Source organism: Hemicordylus capensis, chromosome 5, assembly GCF_027244095.1.
Source record: "Hemicordylus capensis ecotype Gifberg chromosome 5, rHemCap1.1.pri, whole genome shotgun sequence".
NCBI lineage: Eukaryota > Metazoa > Chordata > Lepidosauria > Squamata > Cordylidae > Hemicordylus > Hemicordylus capensis.
Genome location: NC_069661.1, coordinates 48,015,859 through 48,031,908, shown reverse-complemented (window position 1 = coordinate 48,031,908; position 16,050 = coordinate 48,015,859). Strand labels below are relative to the sequence as shown.

The window sequence follows — 16,050 nt, the reverse complement described above, 5'->3', positions numbered from 1 at the left end:
GGTAAGAAGGGGGAATGCCATATATGTGATTTTATTCACACCACATCTCATACCATCTGAGGCTATGTGGGTTTTATTGTTTTCATTGGATACAGTAAAAAATGTGAAGTGTGAACTTACAACAGGCAAGGTTACTCTATCTGGTGATAATCCTTTAAGTCAGACAGATTCTTAGTATAAAGACCTCTCTCCAAAACCTCACTCCTTACTGCTTAGCTGGCATTGTATCTGAAGTGCTACCTTAGCAAAGAGGCACCTTTTAATGTGGTGATTCTCTTTATTTAGCAGGGGGAGAGTAACTGGCCCTCTCCACCCCCAGCACAGTACCTCCAGTGACTGTTGCTGGTGTCTATCTTATTTCTTTTTAGATTGTGAGCCCTCTGGGGACAAGGATCCATCATATTTATTTATTATTTCTCTGTGTAAACCGCCCTGAGCCATTTTTGGAAGGGCAGTATAGAAATCGAATAAGATAATAATAATAAATAATAATATTGGTGGTTCTGACTAAATTGGTACTAACAAGCGACTTTTGCTCTGAAAGCAAAACATCCCTGCAGCTAAAGTGATGGCTTGCCCTAGTTAAACAGCACAGTAGATGGCCCGCTCCTAAGAACTAGTTACTGACAAAATGTGGTGCAAGAATATGCTAGATGAGCCACCAGGATTAATAGTTATGGGGACATTTCTCATCACTAGCATTGCACAAGTGGCCTTAGAGGATAATGCTTTGCCATATCTTGGCAACTAGAAACTGCTGCACCAGTAGATAGTGCTATCTCAGCATAGAGGGCTTCCTAAAGAAAGGGCAGTGATCAAGCATTGCCCCTTCCCTGGTATACCACTGCAGTTACTTGAGAAGTGCTGTTAGCCTGCTTCCCTCACTGTACTGGTGCTTCCTTGCTATGTATGTCAGCCACTGGTACCACTGCTCATAGAATGTGTGCGTGGGCTTCTGCAGGGGGGAAGTTGCCTCCTGGATTCGTGGCCAGATTAGTGTGGAGCCGTGGGTATATATATATATATTGGCACGTATATAGCTTGCTCTCCCCAACCCCCCAGAAAAATTCCTGAGGATACCTATGCAATGAGTGCTTATTAGGACTGATCCTATGTGTATCACAGCTGGAGCCTGGAACTAGAGAACTGGCCTTGGCTGCACCAATATACATTTCACAGAACAATGAGCATTGTTGTATATTCAATCCCCAATGTAACTCTCTGAATATACAAATGGACTAATACAACAGTATCATGTTCAATTATGAGTTTCCCCCAGAAATGATACCAATCTATTCTGTCACACTGCCACTATGTGGTGTTGTTGTTGTTATTATTATTATTTACACAGTCAGACAGGTGTTATTGACTGGTTTGTTTTAGCCAGACATCGAGTCCTTCCCAAGGACCTGGGATGGCTGAATTTTATTATCAATGTTGTTGCTGTTATTATAGATATTGTTGCAGAATATAGGCTGTTCCCAGTAAAGTTGCTTTTTGTCATTGGCTGATGGTGATTTCTGTGGCCCCTGTGGTGTTGAGGTGCTCTTCAAGGTCTTTTGGAATTGCACCTAGGGCACCAATTACCACTGGGATTATTTTGGTCTTCTGCCACAGCCTTTCAATTCCAATTTGTAGATCTTTGTATTTTGTGATTTTTTTTCTATTTCTTTTTCTTCTATTCTGCTATCCCCTGGTATTGCTATGTCAATTATTTTAACTTTATCATCATCATCATCATCATCATCATCAATCATCATCATCATCTACATTTTATATCCCGCTCTTCCTCCAAGGAGCCCAGAGTGGTGTACTACAAATTTAAGTTTCTCGTCACAACAACCCTGTGAGTTAGGTTAGGCTGAGATGTGTGGAGCAGGTTAGGCTGAGATGTATGTATTCTTGTTTTACCTGGATCACTGCTTCTGGGGGCTTGGTTGGGTGGAATTCCACCAAGAGAAACAATAAGAACATCTAGTCCTCCAAATTCTTGTGTAACATGTAGGATGTCTCTGCTGTGGGTCTTGTCAACAGTTAGTGCTGTAGTAGTCCCATTTTTTTCAATGAATAGAGAATGCCAATGACCATCAGAAACATAAACTTCAGGAATGCTTCTCTCTACCTTCCCACCAACTCCAGCATCAGAAACATATTGTACTTTGCCACCTTTTATCTATAAAAAAATAGAAATATATATTTAAGTATAACAAAGGACTAAAATAATTGCATGTTTTCTGAACATGTAACAGAATAATAGAAATTATACCTCCAGGCCTACAACACCTACCAGCTGAACATAAAGTTGATATTAGGGCTGCCACATTTATTGGAAACAATTCCTTGACACAACCTTCAAAAGCAGGATGAGGGAGGTAAATTTTAAATCCACTTTTATTATTACTGGGTTTAGACAGAGTGCTCAGCAGTGGATATATTTCATCGTAATGTTTTGCATATGATAGTCCTTATTTCTGCATGCAAATCTATTAAAAAGCGGACTTCCGCAAAAGGGTTGTGAATAGATTGTCTGTATTGCAATGGCACTTTCTAAGGGCAAGACTTTCTGTTGTGATCTATTGCAGGGGTGAGGAACACCTGTCATAAAACTTACATATAATGACTATTCCAGCTGCAAAGCTAAGCTTTGACTTCTTCAACCAGACAGACGGCAAGATAACTAAGAACAAAACTAGGCAAGATGACAGATATCCATTACTGGATCTCTTGTCTCCTTAACCTTTTGTAAAGAAGCAGCTATGGGGTGAGGGCAATTTGATTTGGGACCATAGTCTAGGAAAGGCAAAGTTCCCTCTGCACTGGATTGTGATTAGGAAATCAACATGGCAGTAAGAAGTTCCCCCGCCCCCTCCCCAGTACCTGATCCAAATGAGGTCCCTACAGCTGGTTTTTACGAAAGTTTTAAGAGAGGGGAAATCTGGTCATATGGTCTTACCTAGTGTGGACAAAATCACACAGCTTAAAACTGACCTCCATCATACAATATAACGTGAACTATTTGAACACTATTTGAAGTGCTGGTCAAAGAGACACTTTACACACTCTCATTGTGAAAAGCAGTGTGGGGCAAAGGCCATAGCTGCTGTAGGGTTGGCAGGGACCCTTCCCTTGCCGTGAAAGTTTGCTGAGGAAGAGTGTTTTTGCATAGCTGTGGGGCAGCATTCCACCTCTGCACTGCTCCTGTCTCCCCAGTGTGACACCAACACATCCAGACATATGCACATAAACTGCTCTAATGCTAGCCCCCATACCAATGGTGTGGAAAGGTTCACCCCCTACCACTGAAAGCTTTCTGTACCTACCAAGTAACCTGTACTTGGTAGGGAGTTCCCAGATGTGTCGACCACAACTCCCATAATCCTTAGCCAAAAGTCATTGCAGCTGGGGATTATGGGAGTTGTAGCTGGGGATTATGGGAGTCCACAACATCTGGGCATCCCTGTTACAAGGAACACTGCTACCAAGGTATAAACTTACCTTAGATCAAGGAAAATTGTTATAAAAGTGAAAGCTGCTATTTAAGAAAACATGTACGGGGGAAAGCAAATTATGTTACAACATTCTGAGAACTTGCTAGTGTAACTTTATGTGTTGGAAAAATTGTGTACCTCTGAGAGAATGGGAAGCCAGATAAAACTGATAAATTAATGCTGGCTGAAGCATAAAACTGTGGTCTTACACTAGAGGTTCTTATAAGCTGCAGGGAAAATTGAAACAATTAAAATAGTCAAGAAAACTTGGAACTTGTACCTTCCAGTAAAGAAGTTTGCCAGCATTACTGCTCTACTCTTTTAGTGTTATGACTAAACAGATTGGGTCACAGCTAAGGACTGAAACCTGTTTTTTTCCTTGCAGAAGGTACATTTGTAGTCTCAAAAAGTCGAAATCCATTTCCCTGTCATAATGATACTTTAACATTGCCACTGAGAAGAGGAAAAGACATATATTCCAAGCAGGGGACAGACGTCCAAGAAACAAAGCTGGCTTAAACCAAGGACTTAAACCAAGCACTTGATTTGAGGACTAGATGTTGTGCTATAGTATGCCTTTAAAAACAGAGTTCTAAATTTTTAGCTTGGTGGTCACATTTTATAGGAGGTCTGAAAGAGGAGGAAAAAGTTAATAGGAGAAAAGATTTCATTCTAGCATGCAATGTTTCATTAAGAACATATGCAACAAACATTCTTCCGGCTGCCATTCAGCTAGTCAGTACTTGGAGTCTAGACAAAGCTGATTAGAAGTAAGATCATTCAGCCCCTCTGATACCTGGAGTTGTGCCCAGCACTAGTCAACACTCTGGTATTTATAAAGTGAAAGACTGGGGTTAATACAGAAGGAATGGACCACTTCATAGCAAGCAGCCCAATCAAATCAGCTCAATCTTACCTTCACAGTAGTATAATTGCTGCTTTCCTGGATATGAATTAAAACTCCACTTTCACTCCTTGTCCGGAATTTGACTTCTATGCTAGTCATACTTTGGGGCTCAAAAATAGCATTTCCAGTGCTTTGTCGCATCACGTATTCCCATTTCCGATTCTGGCTCATGTGGTAGTCAAGGCGACCTTTGCCTTCTAGTGACAGGGCAGTGTCCGCAGTCATATCTAGCATAAACGCGAAAAAATCACATATGTCAATAGTCTGATTTTAATCATCGCGCCCCTCCCCCCGTGACCAATTTTCCAGTAATGAAGGAAAATCTGTGCTTCCACAGTTCAGTTCTTTTCTATACCAGCTAATCCTTAGTGCAAGTTTCAAATATAAAATAATAGCGGCTATATTGCACAGGGCAACATGCTCATTTCTGACTTCCCAGTGCCGTTGTGCACATGAAAGCCAGCCCTGGTGGTGTTGAACAGGAGCGTACTTGTGCAACTACTTAAAAGAGCATGCGGGCATTTGCACCGTGCTGTTTCAATTGTTTTCAATGGAAATAGAATGGCACAATTGCCCATGTGCTGTTTTAAGTAGGTTTACAAGTACACTCTTGTGCAACACTACCAGGGCTGGCTTTCATGTGCACAACAGCCCTGGCAAGTCAGAAATGAACGTGTTGCCCTGTGCAACCTTAGGAACATAGGAAGCTACAATATACTGAGTCAGGCTATTGGTCCATCTAGCTTGGTATTGTGTACACAGACTGGCAGTGGCTTCTCCAAGGTTGCAGGCAGGAGTCTCTCTCTGCCCTTTCTTGGAGCTGATGGGGAGGGAACTTGGTACCTTCTGCATGCAGATGCTCTTCCCAGAGTGGCTCCATCCCCTACGGGGAATATCTTACAGTGCTTACACACACCTCCCATTCAAATGCAGGGCAGACACTTTCTAGCAAAGAGGACAATTCTCGCTTGTTACCACAAGACAAATTCTTATTAATGAATTTAATCATTACATATTACATGTAACTGCAGAAAACAGAAGAATTTATAGAAGTAAATGCAGGTTAAAAGCAGAAGGGGAAAAAAGAAACAATTTACATTTTTCACAGTGTTTCCCTGTTAGTCCTTCTCTGCAATGACACTGCTGCCAAGACCAGTAGTCCACACAGGTGCCGCCATGTTGACAAGGGTTAACAGCACAGGATCCTTCCAGCCTAGGGCACCTAAACAAACCAATGGTAAAGTTTTAGAGAACCATATTTATTTAACAGGAAACATAGTCAAATATCTGTGATGTCCTTTGAGATGGCCTGTGTCTGTGAACACCTATGAAACTAGATCTATATGCAGCAAGTCTCTGGGAATAAGCTGAACTTCCCCAGAGAGAACTGTGCTGAAGGGAAAGGTTGGTGTCCCTGACCATGCTGAAAAAAACAGCAGGGCCAAGGACTGGCTGGGTGTGCAGCAAGGTTGACCAGCAGTGCCAGATTCAGAAGGCGGTCGTGTAGACTCAGCCCTCATGTAGTCACCTGCCTTGAATCAGAGGACAAGACAAGACAAGCTACCACCCAACCTGGTCACATTAGTAGAAACCCAGTAAGAATTTTTATGCAGGCTTCCAGGTCAGATGTAGGGATCAGCTGGCCCAATTTTTCTGGCTCCCAGGCAAGGCTTTGTGATGATAAGAAATAAGGATTGTGGAGGGAATTGCATTGATACCTAATTGGTTCAATTCAAATTCAATCTGTATGAAGACTGTCGCAACATGAAACAGTGCACACTATGGAAGAAAGCAGGAAGAACTGGTGAGCATCTTGGGGGCATTGCCTAATATGAGGAAGCATCCTTTGTGAAGCTCTAAAGGATCTGACTGACTTGGAGGATCCCATGTGTCTCTTCAGCCTGGGACTGGCCAGACCTGAGGATTCCTCACCCTTTTAAGGAATTTTACACTATGGTAAAGGGATGGGGATGCAACTCCCTTTTCAGGAGGCAGAATTGCCCTAAGGTGAGCCTCTTACTAGACCCACACCGACAGATTAGTTTGGTCCATTTGGGCTTACATTTACATCCCTCTTTTGTAAATCAATAAAATGGTCCATCCATATCTTCTTCTGGTTTTGGATAATCTGTGTCTAGTGCCATGATGTTCACTATTTTTCAAGCAGGGCCACATTGGCAAAAACCCTTCAATGGGAGTGCCATTTCACACTATGCTGACTGTACAATACTGTTCTTTTCTTAGTGCTAGGAGGGCCTTTTAAGAGAGGGAGTCCTCTCCAAAGCTCTAGGAGAAAAGCACTGAGAAGAGTTATACTTCCCAGCACTCTGCATACATTCCAGGATGGTGCAGGGCTTCAAGAGAGCTCTGTTTCCCTTAAAGGAGCACCCACCCTGGGCAAGTGGAGTACTGAACGGTAATCTCTCCCATGGTGCCTGGGAGACTGTGCAGCATATCCAGCCTTGGCCAAAGGTTCACACAGGCCCAATAAACAATTAGTCAGGGAGCTGCACTTAGGGTTGATGGGGTCCACCATTAGACCCCAGGTATTACAATGAAAACCACTGGTTTAGTGAATGAGTTACTTCTTGCCAGGCATCATCACCAGCTGCTAAACCTTATTTTTGGAGTTATATGTGATTTTCGTGTTGCCTTTACCACTGATTAGATTCTATGATCCCTTAAATCTAGCTCCAGGAATTACTTTAACACAGAACTTGTTGAGGCATGATTAAGTGCCCCTTCCTTGTTTTGTTCTCTCAACGAACAGTACCCCCTACAACAACTCCTTATTTCCAGCATCTCCTTTACAAGCGAATTGCTACCTAGGCTCATGACTTGCCCCATCTCTTCTCTGACCACAGCTTTATGACTCTTCTATCTGACCACAACAGAGTGGACACTTCTTGCTTTCGCCAGAGAGTCTGCTGGGATGCTGAGGTGACATTGCATACGAGTGGCTTTATCTCAATTGCTTCAATTGCTTCTGCTTAGCTTCTACTGTCTCAAGTAAGAATTTAATCATGTCATTATAGAAGGTAAGTAGGAAATTTAGATTCAGAAAGCTCATCACAAAGAACACTAGCTGAATAGAAGATATCTCATTTTCTTCTGGTTTTGAGGGGTTTGAGACCATCACATACAGCTCTACTCCAAATCCTGCTTCAACCCCACCCAGCCCCACTCCCCATCTATTCCTCAAAGCCTCAATCAGGAGTGATCATTGGGTTTGGGTTTTTTAATATTTTATATCCCACTCTTTCTCCAAGGAGCCCAGAGCAGTGTACCACATACTGAGGTTTCTCCTCACAACAACCCTGTGAAGTAGATTAGGCTGAGAGAGAAGTGACTGGCCCAGAGTCACTCAGCTAGTATCTTGGCTGAATGGGGATTTGAACTCGAGTCTCCCCAGTCCTTGTCCAGCACTCTAACCACTACATCATACTGGCTCTCTTCTTTTCTTTGAAGGTTCTTCAAAGAATTGCTTCTTTGAAGAAACACAAGCCCCAGGGATGAGATGTCTCAACACTTCAAATGATACACTGTTCTCCAAGTGGCATTCTGGTAAACAGTTTGGTGTTTTCAACGTACCCGAAGGGCCCTTTAAACTAACCACACAGTGGTGTCAAAACACTTTCTGTAATGGGGAGCTGACTCCATAGTCAAGTCCCATGCAAACAGCTCCCATCCATGTGGTTGGCCATTTAAATATTATCCAGCTACATAGGAAGTGCTCACAGAAAAGTAGTTCCCAAGCTGCTAGAGTAAGATTTAAAGGGCTCCTTTTGTTTAACCTTTATCAGTGCACCTTTACCTTAGATATTAGAGCATTTTTATTATATATTTGTGTATTCGTTAAATGTATTATTTATTACTTCAGAAGCCAGGATGTGAATGAGTATGAATGGTTTATATTACACTCTTGGTACACTGCTGCTTAGAATTATGTACAATCACTTCATGAGAATCCTACAATTCATTTTTACAGCTAGAACATATAAAATCCACATAATCTTCAATTTTATGGCTTCACACTAGATGCTGGCCACTTGTGAGCCTCTGCGCCCCCCCCCCCCAAATACTAACACTAAGAGTGAAAAGGAATTCCAGAAATATTTAGTTGAAATAACCATATTGCCAACAGTCTGAAAATATAATGCAGAAAGTAACCAGAGTGGAATAAACTTTAACTGTACGTTGAACTGAGAGCAGTTTCTTTTTTTCTTTTTACTTTATTGCCTGCCAAGCAAATATGAAAGGGAGCCTGAAACCACTTTTCACTATGAAATCATCCAAGGCATTAAAGAAGGAACCCTGGTGGACAAGAGATACAAAAATTATAGGCACGACTACCCTTCACTGGTGGAATTCCAATGTGTGGCTGTCTATGAAAATGTAATTGATGTTGAGCTGTACATTATAGAGCTTTAGGAAATATCATGCCACAAGCTAAGACCGTGAAAGGTGGAGTGATGAGCTAACCACTCTAGACAGTCTCTTATTCCATCTCAAAGTTCAAACAGCAGGATGGAAGAAACAACAGGTTCAGCTAATCAATCATTTTGAAACACCATTCACAGGGGGAGATAGTACAGGGGAAGTGCATTGATATTTGAGAGGAAAAGTGGGATAACAGACCCTTGGACTGTAAAGGGGGTGTTTAATGTACCAAATCTTACCAATGAAGTCAAATCAGCTGGGACACAATGAAATTTCCAAAAGAATGCTGGCTTTCTGAATTCAGATCAGAAATTGGACTTTATAATTTATTGTGGTATTCTGCAGTGTCCAAATTCTTTCAAACAGTAGTAATATTATAATATTACCCAGGTACAATCCTTCTTTCACTTGTGTGCAATTAAACCCCCATTGAGTAATTGTGTGCACTAAACTCCTTCAGAGTTGTTTTGGACTTGGGATGACAGTCTTGAACTCTTGGTCCAGAAGATACAGCCATGCACAATAATCCCCTTGAAACTAGAGACAGTGCTTGGGGATGCACGTTCCCATATACTTTGTTATACAGATGGAAATGTGTGATACCACCCACACTGTGAGGTGCAAATGCATGTTGAGGTAGGAGTGAGTATTCAGTCATAGTAGAATAATCAATTCAGGTATACAGGTATAATGTACACAATACAGGTATAATGTATACTCATTTTTCAGACTTACAATGACCATCACAAGCATTAAAACTAGGCCATTGTTAATGCTCCCTCTTTTATTCTGATATTGTATAAATGACATACTGGTCCAAGATTCCTTCAGCTGCCAAAGCCTGGCTGGGTTCCAAAGGACGTCCATTGACTGCAAATTCCATTATGCAACCCACAAAATCATGACTTTCCACCTGTCCCTTCCTCTGAAGTATGGGTTCTAGGGATCTGATACCTCCAATGGTGACTTTGTTTGGTTGTACATCTAGAGTCCTGGATGGGGAGAAAAAAAAAATCCAAATAGCACAATGACTGACCACATCAAAAGTAGAATCCTATAGAAGCATACCAAGACCTACTTATAATTTACAATAATTAAAATATTTGGTAACCTATTATTACTGGAAAATCAAAACTTGAATTTCCTTTGTAGATTTCACTGAAACAAAAAACTCTTCCAAAGTATATTTAATCAAGAACTGACATGATGCACAACACACCATGGGTAATTATGCACTGCCTGGCACCTACAATGACGCTGGCCCTGTTGTGCAAGAGCACTTTTGCATTAATATGTAAAATTGTGCAATCATATTTGTGCAATGCTATGGCCATTGGAAAGAATGGGCATCCCATCACAGAAGTGCAATTATGCATTTTTTACATATTACTGCAAGTGCACTCTTAGTTAACACTGCCAGTGTTGTTTTAGGCACCCACAGCAGTGAGGGCAGTGCAGAACTGCCTGCAATAAACTGCACATGTCAGCCACTATCAAAAATTTAAGATCTCACTCTGATGAACTTCATGTTATTGTGTATGATGAATATCGTCTTCTGAAATTACGTACACAATTCCACCACCACCCCCGCCACATCTCTATTTCAACTCTCTTTCTGCTCTCTCGTGAACACGTGTCCTCCCAATGGTTTTTAACTTCTCAGGCATAATACAGAAATAAAACTGTTACACATAGAGAAGAAATGGCCTACTTATGCATTCTTGGGGACCATTATATTCTCCAGTGTGTTATCACTGGCTGTTGCTGGTCGGGCCAGGAAAACACACACTATAATGATATCAGGACTTGGGCTAAGATATTTTAGAGAGGAAGGGGGGAAACAAAAAACAAGGCTGTCATTTTCAGCTGCAGACCCTTGTTCTTTGTAGCATAGAAGTCCACTTCGAATAAAGATGCGGACTTAGTGTGGAATATTCTCTTACAACTATTGCCAACAAATTTATTTTTGTTATGACTAAAATGGAGTAAAATTTTTACCATATCATCAATAAGGTTTGTTAGGCTGCTGGAGAGCTGCACAAATTTGTTTTGTAGTCCACATATGGCCACCAGTTAACTATCCTCAATATAGATTATTATCCAAATTTGCTAGAGAAAAAATGCTGTCATTGATTTTATATATATATATCCCCTTTGTTCTTAGATCAAAGTGTGCATCTAAAAGCTCATGAGTCATACTAGTTTCACCAGTTTTATGGGTTATAATAAGTCTAATAATTGTGGCTGCTTAAACATTGGATAGCTTGTTCTGCAGTGGCAATAGTGGTGTAACAGGACTGCTAATTTTCAGTGACCCATTTCTCACCCAAGGCTTCTTCTGTATTGTTTTGTATAAAAATGAGGAGAAAATGTGCTAATATATACTAGCAGTTATGTCTCTCTAACAGCATAAACAGCAAGTCAGTTCAGTCAAAGTATGTGATCTTAAAATGCTTGGGTTCCATGGTATCAATTTTATTTAGCTTTAGCCTCAGTGGACCAGCCTGTGTATACGGAACCTATAATTAGCAAAGGAATAAAATGAAGCATTCTTTACCAGTCACTAGATACAGCAACATTGCTAACAGTGCAGTAACCTGGTTCCTGTTCCTCTGAGCAGGAGTCCACAGTCAAGGATGCTGCCTGCAAAATTTGCATCAAGATAGGATTAACACTTATGCATTATGCATATCACCCTATTAAGTTTGTATGACATTTATTACTAAAGTTACAAAATGTAATGTGAATATGTGGTTTAAGGTTCCTTTCAATTTTTATTCATTAGGACACAACAATGCACTGCATGTAAATAAACCATTTCCAGTCTTGACAACAACTGTTCATTTTAAGAACACCTTTGCCTCTAAGGCAGAATTTGGAAGACAGAGGAAACCATGGCAGTTAAACCAGCTTATTTCTGTAGCAAAGACAAGGGTTGTTCTTAGTCCTTAGAACACCACTATAAGGCAGTGTGAAGATCATGCAGAAGTTAAAACCCGTGGAAAGCAAGGCAAAAGGGAGCTTGATTTATTTTTCATACATGGTCTGTGAAATATAGGAATAAGACAGATATAATATATGAGCAGAGCTGACAGGGCTTTGTAACTGCCTTGACAATTGAACTGAACTGGCAGATGAGCATATCAACTTGTCTGTCTTGCTCCTCTGCCTTCTTCTTTGCCTGCTCCGGCCAGGGAAAGTTATCTGTAGCTGGGTGCCTGAGATGGGAAGCTCAAGCATATGACTGCAAGGTGCTTTTCAAATTTTCCCAGCTGGAGCAGGAGGAGGCAGGGGAGAAGTAGTAAACAGTATTGGCAGAAAAGAGCAGAACTCCAACCAGCATTCTATTTACTGGCATGTGCAAAACTCAGTTCAGTTTCGAAAACTGCATTGTTCAGAGCAGCTATACAATGCATTGCGAACCCTCTTTTTATATTATGACTGTCTTCTCCCACCGAGTTCTCCTACTTAAATTAAAGAATAGTTCTATCCGTGAAATTAACCCAGCCTACTCAGTAGTTTTCTTCAGTCTGCCAGGAGCACTTTAGAGTAAGAAAACAGGAGTATAATTGAACAAGAAGGGGAGGGATGTCCCTGAGTGGGGGCCCTCTTAGCTCTCCCCCTCCTGCCTCTCTGAAGGGTGGGGCAGGCCCTCATCTTCTCATTTTGTCCCAGGCCCATCCCAACCTTGCTACATCCCTTTATGAAAAGGTCTAACCTATCACACGACATGTTTCACCACCTATAAATAAAAATAAATCTAGAAATATTGATGTGAAAAAGAGAGAAATAACTGTCATTTACTGAATGCTAAAATCTTTGTTTGTGTTTAGAGAAGACAACTGGAGCTAAAGAAACATAGAAGGCTTTTAGATGATCACCACCCTGTGATAATTAGTAGCATCTTTATTAAAAATGCAGGTGTGCTTTCATTTACATTATTTTGGTCTTTTGTGAAACAGGGACATTCTGCGTCAGAATAAATACCCACAGTATACACGTTAGTTAGGTTTCTATCTTTCAGGAAACTCCTTACAAGGAATTTCTATCAATTTATGTTTTTGTATATTCTGTAAGCTGGGTGTGAGTCACCGGAAATGAGTTATTTGAAACTAGATTTTACTTGGATCTGATTCCATACAATTCAAATTCCTAAGGATAGTCAAATGTTCTTGCTTGTTACTTCAGCAGTTAATTTGCTACTGTTACCTCTTCAGTTATGAGAGTTTCTACCTTGCCACTTTGCTATATCTCAAATCTGACAAGTTAATGATTTTAGCAGTTTCCCATAAAATCCCACAGCCCTGTAGGGAATGACAGATTTTAAATCCAGTAGAGAGTTGTTTTACACACACTTAACAGGTAAAGTGTATGTGTGTGTGTGTGTACACACACCCACCAAAAATAGTTCAGATAAGAAGGCTGCTCCTTTCACATCTTGAGCTTGTAAACATGGGGAAAGAAAAAAAACACCTCAAGTATAGAGATGGGGCCATCATATAGGTTGGATAAACAGTTGAGTACATATATTGTTACTTCTTATATCTCCTTTGCTAACTTAAATACACAAAGGTCTACATATTCTGGTGATGGCTTATTTATGTGAGATGTCCCCTTCAGAACCTGAGCAGCTTGCTAGTGCTCATCTATGAGAGAAAATTCAGAAAGAAGGATATTTTTAAGAAGCTGAATTGTAGTTCAAGCTGGTCTGTCTTCTTTTTTTGTTCAATGAATTTTTTTTCCATGAAGCACTTAAATAGCTTCTTCAAAAGGAACCTTCAATGTATTAGCATGATTAATGAGGAAGGAATACATGACTATCCAGTTCTAATTAATTGCTACAGACTATAGGGAGAATAATTTCTGAAGACTAATTAAGAGGCAGATTTAATGCTTGGGATAAAGTATGGACAAAAGCCCTGGTAACTAAAAGCTATATAATTGCTATATGCATTGTCATGAGTTCTGCAAATGTTCTCCAGTGAGTGCAAAATGTGGACAGCTAGAATTATTCATGTATGATAGCTAACCATTTCTGATGGTTATTAGAGAGACTTGCAAATGTCCATTTGTGCTTACTTGAAAGCCAAAGTGATCTGTAACAAAGTGAAACTTTATTTAATGTTCTCTCTTGAGCATTGCTTACCATTCCAGCCCTCCGGGCAATAACTGTGTGAAACTGCCCATCGGACACCTTCTTCGCTGTGGTAAGTTTATATGTGCCACTGCCAAGGTTGTATGAGAATCTCAGCCTCTCTTCTGTTATTTCAAGTGCCAGGAATTCTGCCCGGTCTCCAGTCTGGTTGTCATAGTTATACAGCATTAGAGCATTACTTTTGATGGTTGCAAACTTTATGTAAATATAATTATTGTTTGGATCCATACTGGGAAATTCCATATAAGACAGTTCTTCAAATCCATAACTATTTACTTCACAATGCTTTCCAAAAACACCTATAAAAATAAAAGTTAAGCAATTATCAAGTAGTGCTTAGTTTATCACTTTTGATCAGACTTGTGGCATTACTTAAAATGTAATATATCTGCTGAAGAGACTGTCTAAAGTAAGAGATTGGGCATGATCCAGCCAAGTTAAACATATTTCAGGCTTCAATACAGAACATTCTTACAAAGGTAACTCCCACAGGACACAGGTTCAGTTACAGTTACAGTACTTCCAAATAAATACCTGTAAGATTTGCTGCATTTTTATTTATTTCAATTGAGGAGCTAAGCCATATGCTTGAATCTCTTCAAATGAGATATAGAGGTACTTACTTATGACCAATCTTAAGATACGCAATAATATTTTTTGTATGGTTTAACAGGACTGATCAGTTCTTGAAATAATTCAGCATGTATTCTAAACCAAACCAAACCAAACCAAACCAAACCAAACCAAAATAAAAGCAGCACTTGATAACACTTTCATTAGTGTTATATGTTTTATATTCAATCTATGCTAAATATTTATCAATGTGCACTACTTAACTGAGAACTAGATTTGTTAATTGTATTGACAAATACATAAACCTACTTTGATAAGGAATAGAATCATTATTATAATTATCAAAAAGTGTATCATTTTCTATTCTGCATTACATATTGGGTCAGATGTCATACAGAGCCAAAATTAAAACTTTGCTGGACCATCAATCAGCCTCAGGAGTGTGCACTCCCCTTCTGCTGCCTGCACACAAGTCAGAAGAATTCGACTTCCAATTGTGGTTAGAAACAAACCAGGATTGGCTGTGATATCTGAACCAATGGATCCTGGCTTAATCTAACTAAAGTGCTAGAAAATAAAACATGATCTGAATACAAGGTTTGATGATCAATTCAGACTGTGATTTATTTCATGTACTTTGGCTAGAATAACCTAGGATCCATTGGTTCAGACATCATGACAAATCCTGGTTGGTTTCTGACCATGATCAGAAATAGAATTCTTCCAAATCACATGCAGACAGGGGTGGCGTGGGGGGAATAGTGTGTACTCCTAAAGTTGATTGATTGATGGTGTACAATGCCAAGGTTTAATCTTGGCTCTATGTGATGCCCAACCAGTCCACTGTTCCTTTAAGAAACAAATGTAAAAACAATGCATCTTAATTCTCTTGCATCTTAATTCAAGCATCTTAACTCTTTCTCTCTCTCCCTCCCATATCTTTGCAGTTCCACTTGCACTCATCTCTACTATTCCACTGGAACACTATTTGCAGTGTTTTGAACCAGATTTTTTTTTATTACTGTGGAATTAATCTAAAAGACATTTGCTATCAATATTTGCCAGTTACATTAAAAACATGGAATAAAAATGGAAGCCAATATGGAGCTGATGACCACTGCATTCCACTTTCCATTTGGCAGCACACCATCTACTATTCTTTAGATCTCACATCAGCATACAAAGCATTTCAAAGCATATGTGTGGTATTTTCCTTTGATGTCCATTTTCTTGAAACATATGAGCCGTGCATACTATCCATATTCTATTTTCCCCCAAATTTGATTACCTTTATAAACAGTAGTTTTAGAAAACTTTTAATGTTTATCTGCCTTTTTAATGTTTAAAATATCTAACAACCACTATTTAAGCATGTTTGCTGGCTGAATGCTACAGCAGTGATGATCTTTTCTTTGGACCCAATAAAAATATTAATAAATTTCTGCATTTATATTTTCAAGCTTTGGGTTTCTCTGTTTTCTATGTGG

General features: G+C 39.9%; 1 protein-coding gene and 1 long non-coding RNA gene across 2 annotated transcripts in view; one reads left to right on the top strand and one right to left on the bottom strand.

The window, feature by feature from the left end:
• FAT4 (FAT atypical cadherin 4) overlaps positions 1 to 16,050 on the bottom strand; it is a 173,138-nt gene that overhangs the window by 6,779 nt on the left and 150,309 nt on the right. The window contains exons 11-16 of the mRNA XM_053254941.1: positions 13,982 to 14,289; positions 11,393 to 11,478; positions 9,648 to 9,827; positions 5,493 to 5,617; positions 4,405 to 4,622; positions 1,912 to 2,173 (exon numbers count right to left, since the gene is read on the bottom strand). Of these exons, the coding sequence (XP_053110916.1) occupies positions 1,912 to 2,173; positions 4,405 to 4,622; positions 5,493 to 5,617; positions 9,648 to 9,827; positions 11,393 to 11,478; positions 13,982 to 14,289 (1,179 nt within the window). The remainder of the gene's footprint in view (positions 1 to 1,911; positions 2,174 to 4,404; positions 4,623 to 5,492; positions 5,618 to 9,647; positions 9,828 to 11,392; positions 11,479 to 13,981; positions 14,290 to 16,050) is intronic.
• LOC128326975 (uncharacterized) lies at positions 7,739 to 15,895 on the top strand. Its single transcript, XR_008308373.1, has 4 exons — positions 7,739 to 7,959; positions 8,643 to 8,790; positions 12,669 to 14,042; positions 15,511 to 15,895. It is a non-coding gene; the product is annotated as an uncharacterized LOC128326975 (long non-coding RNA).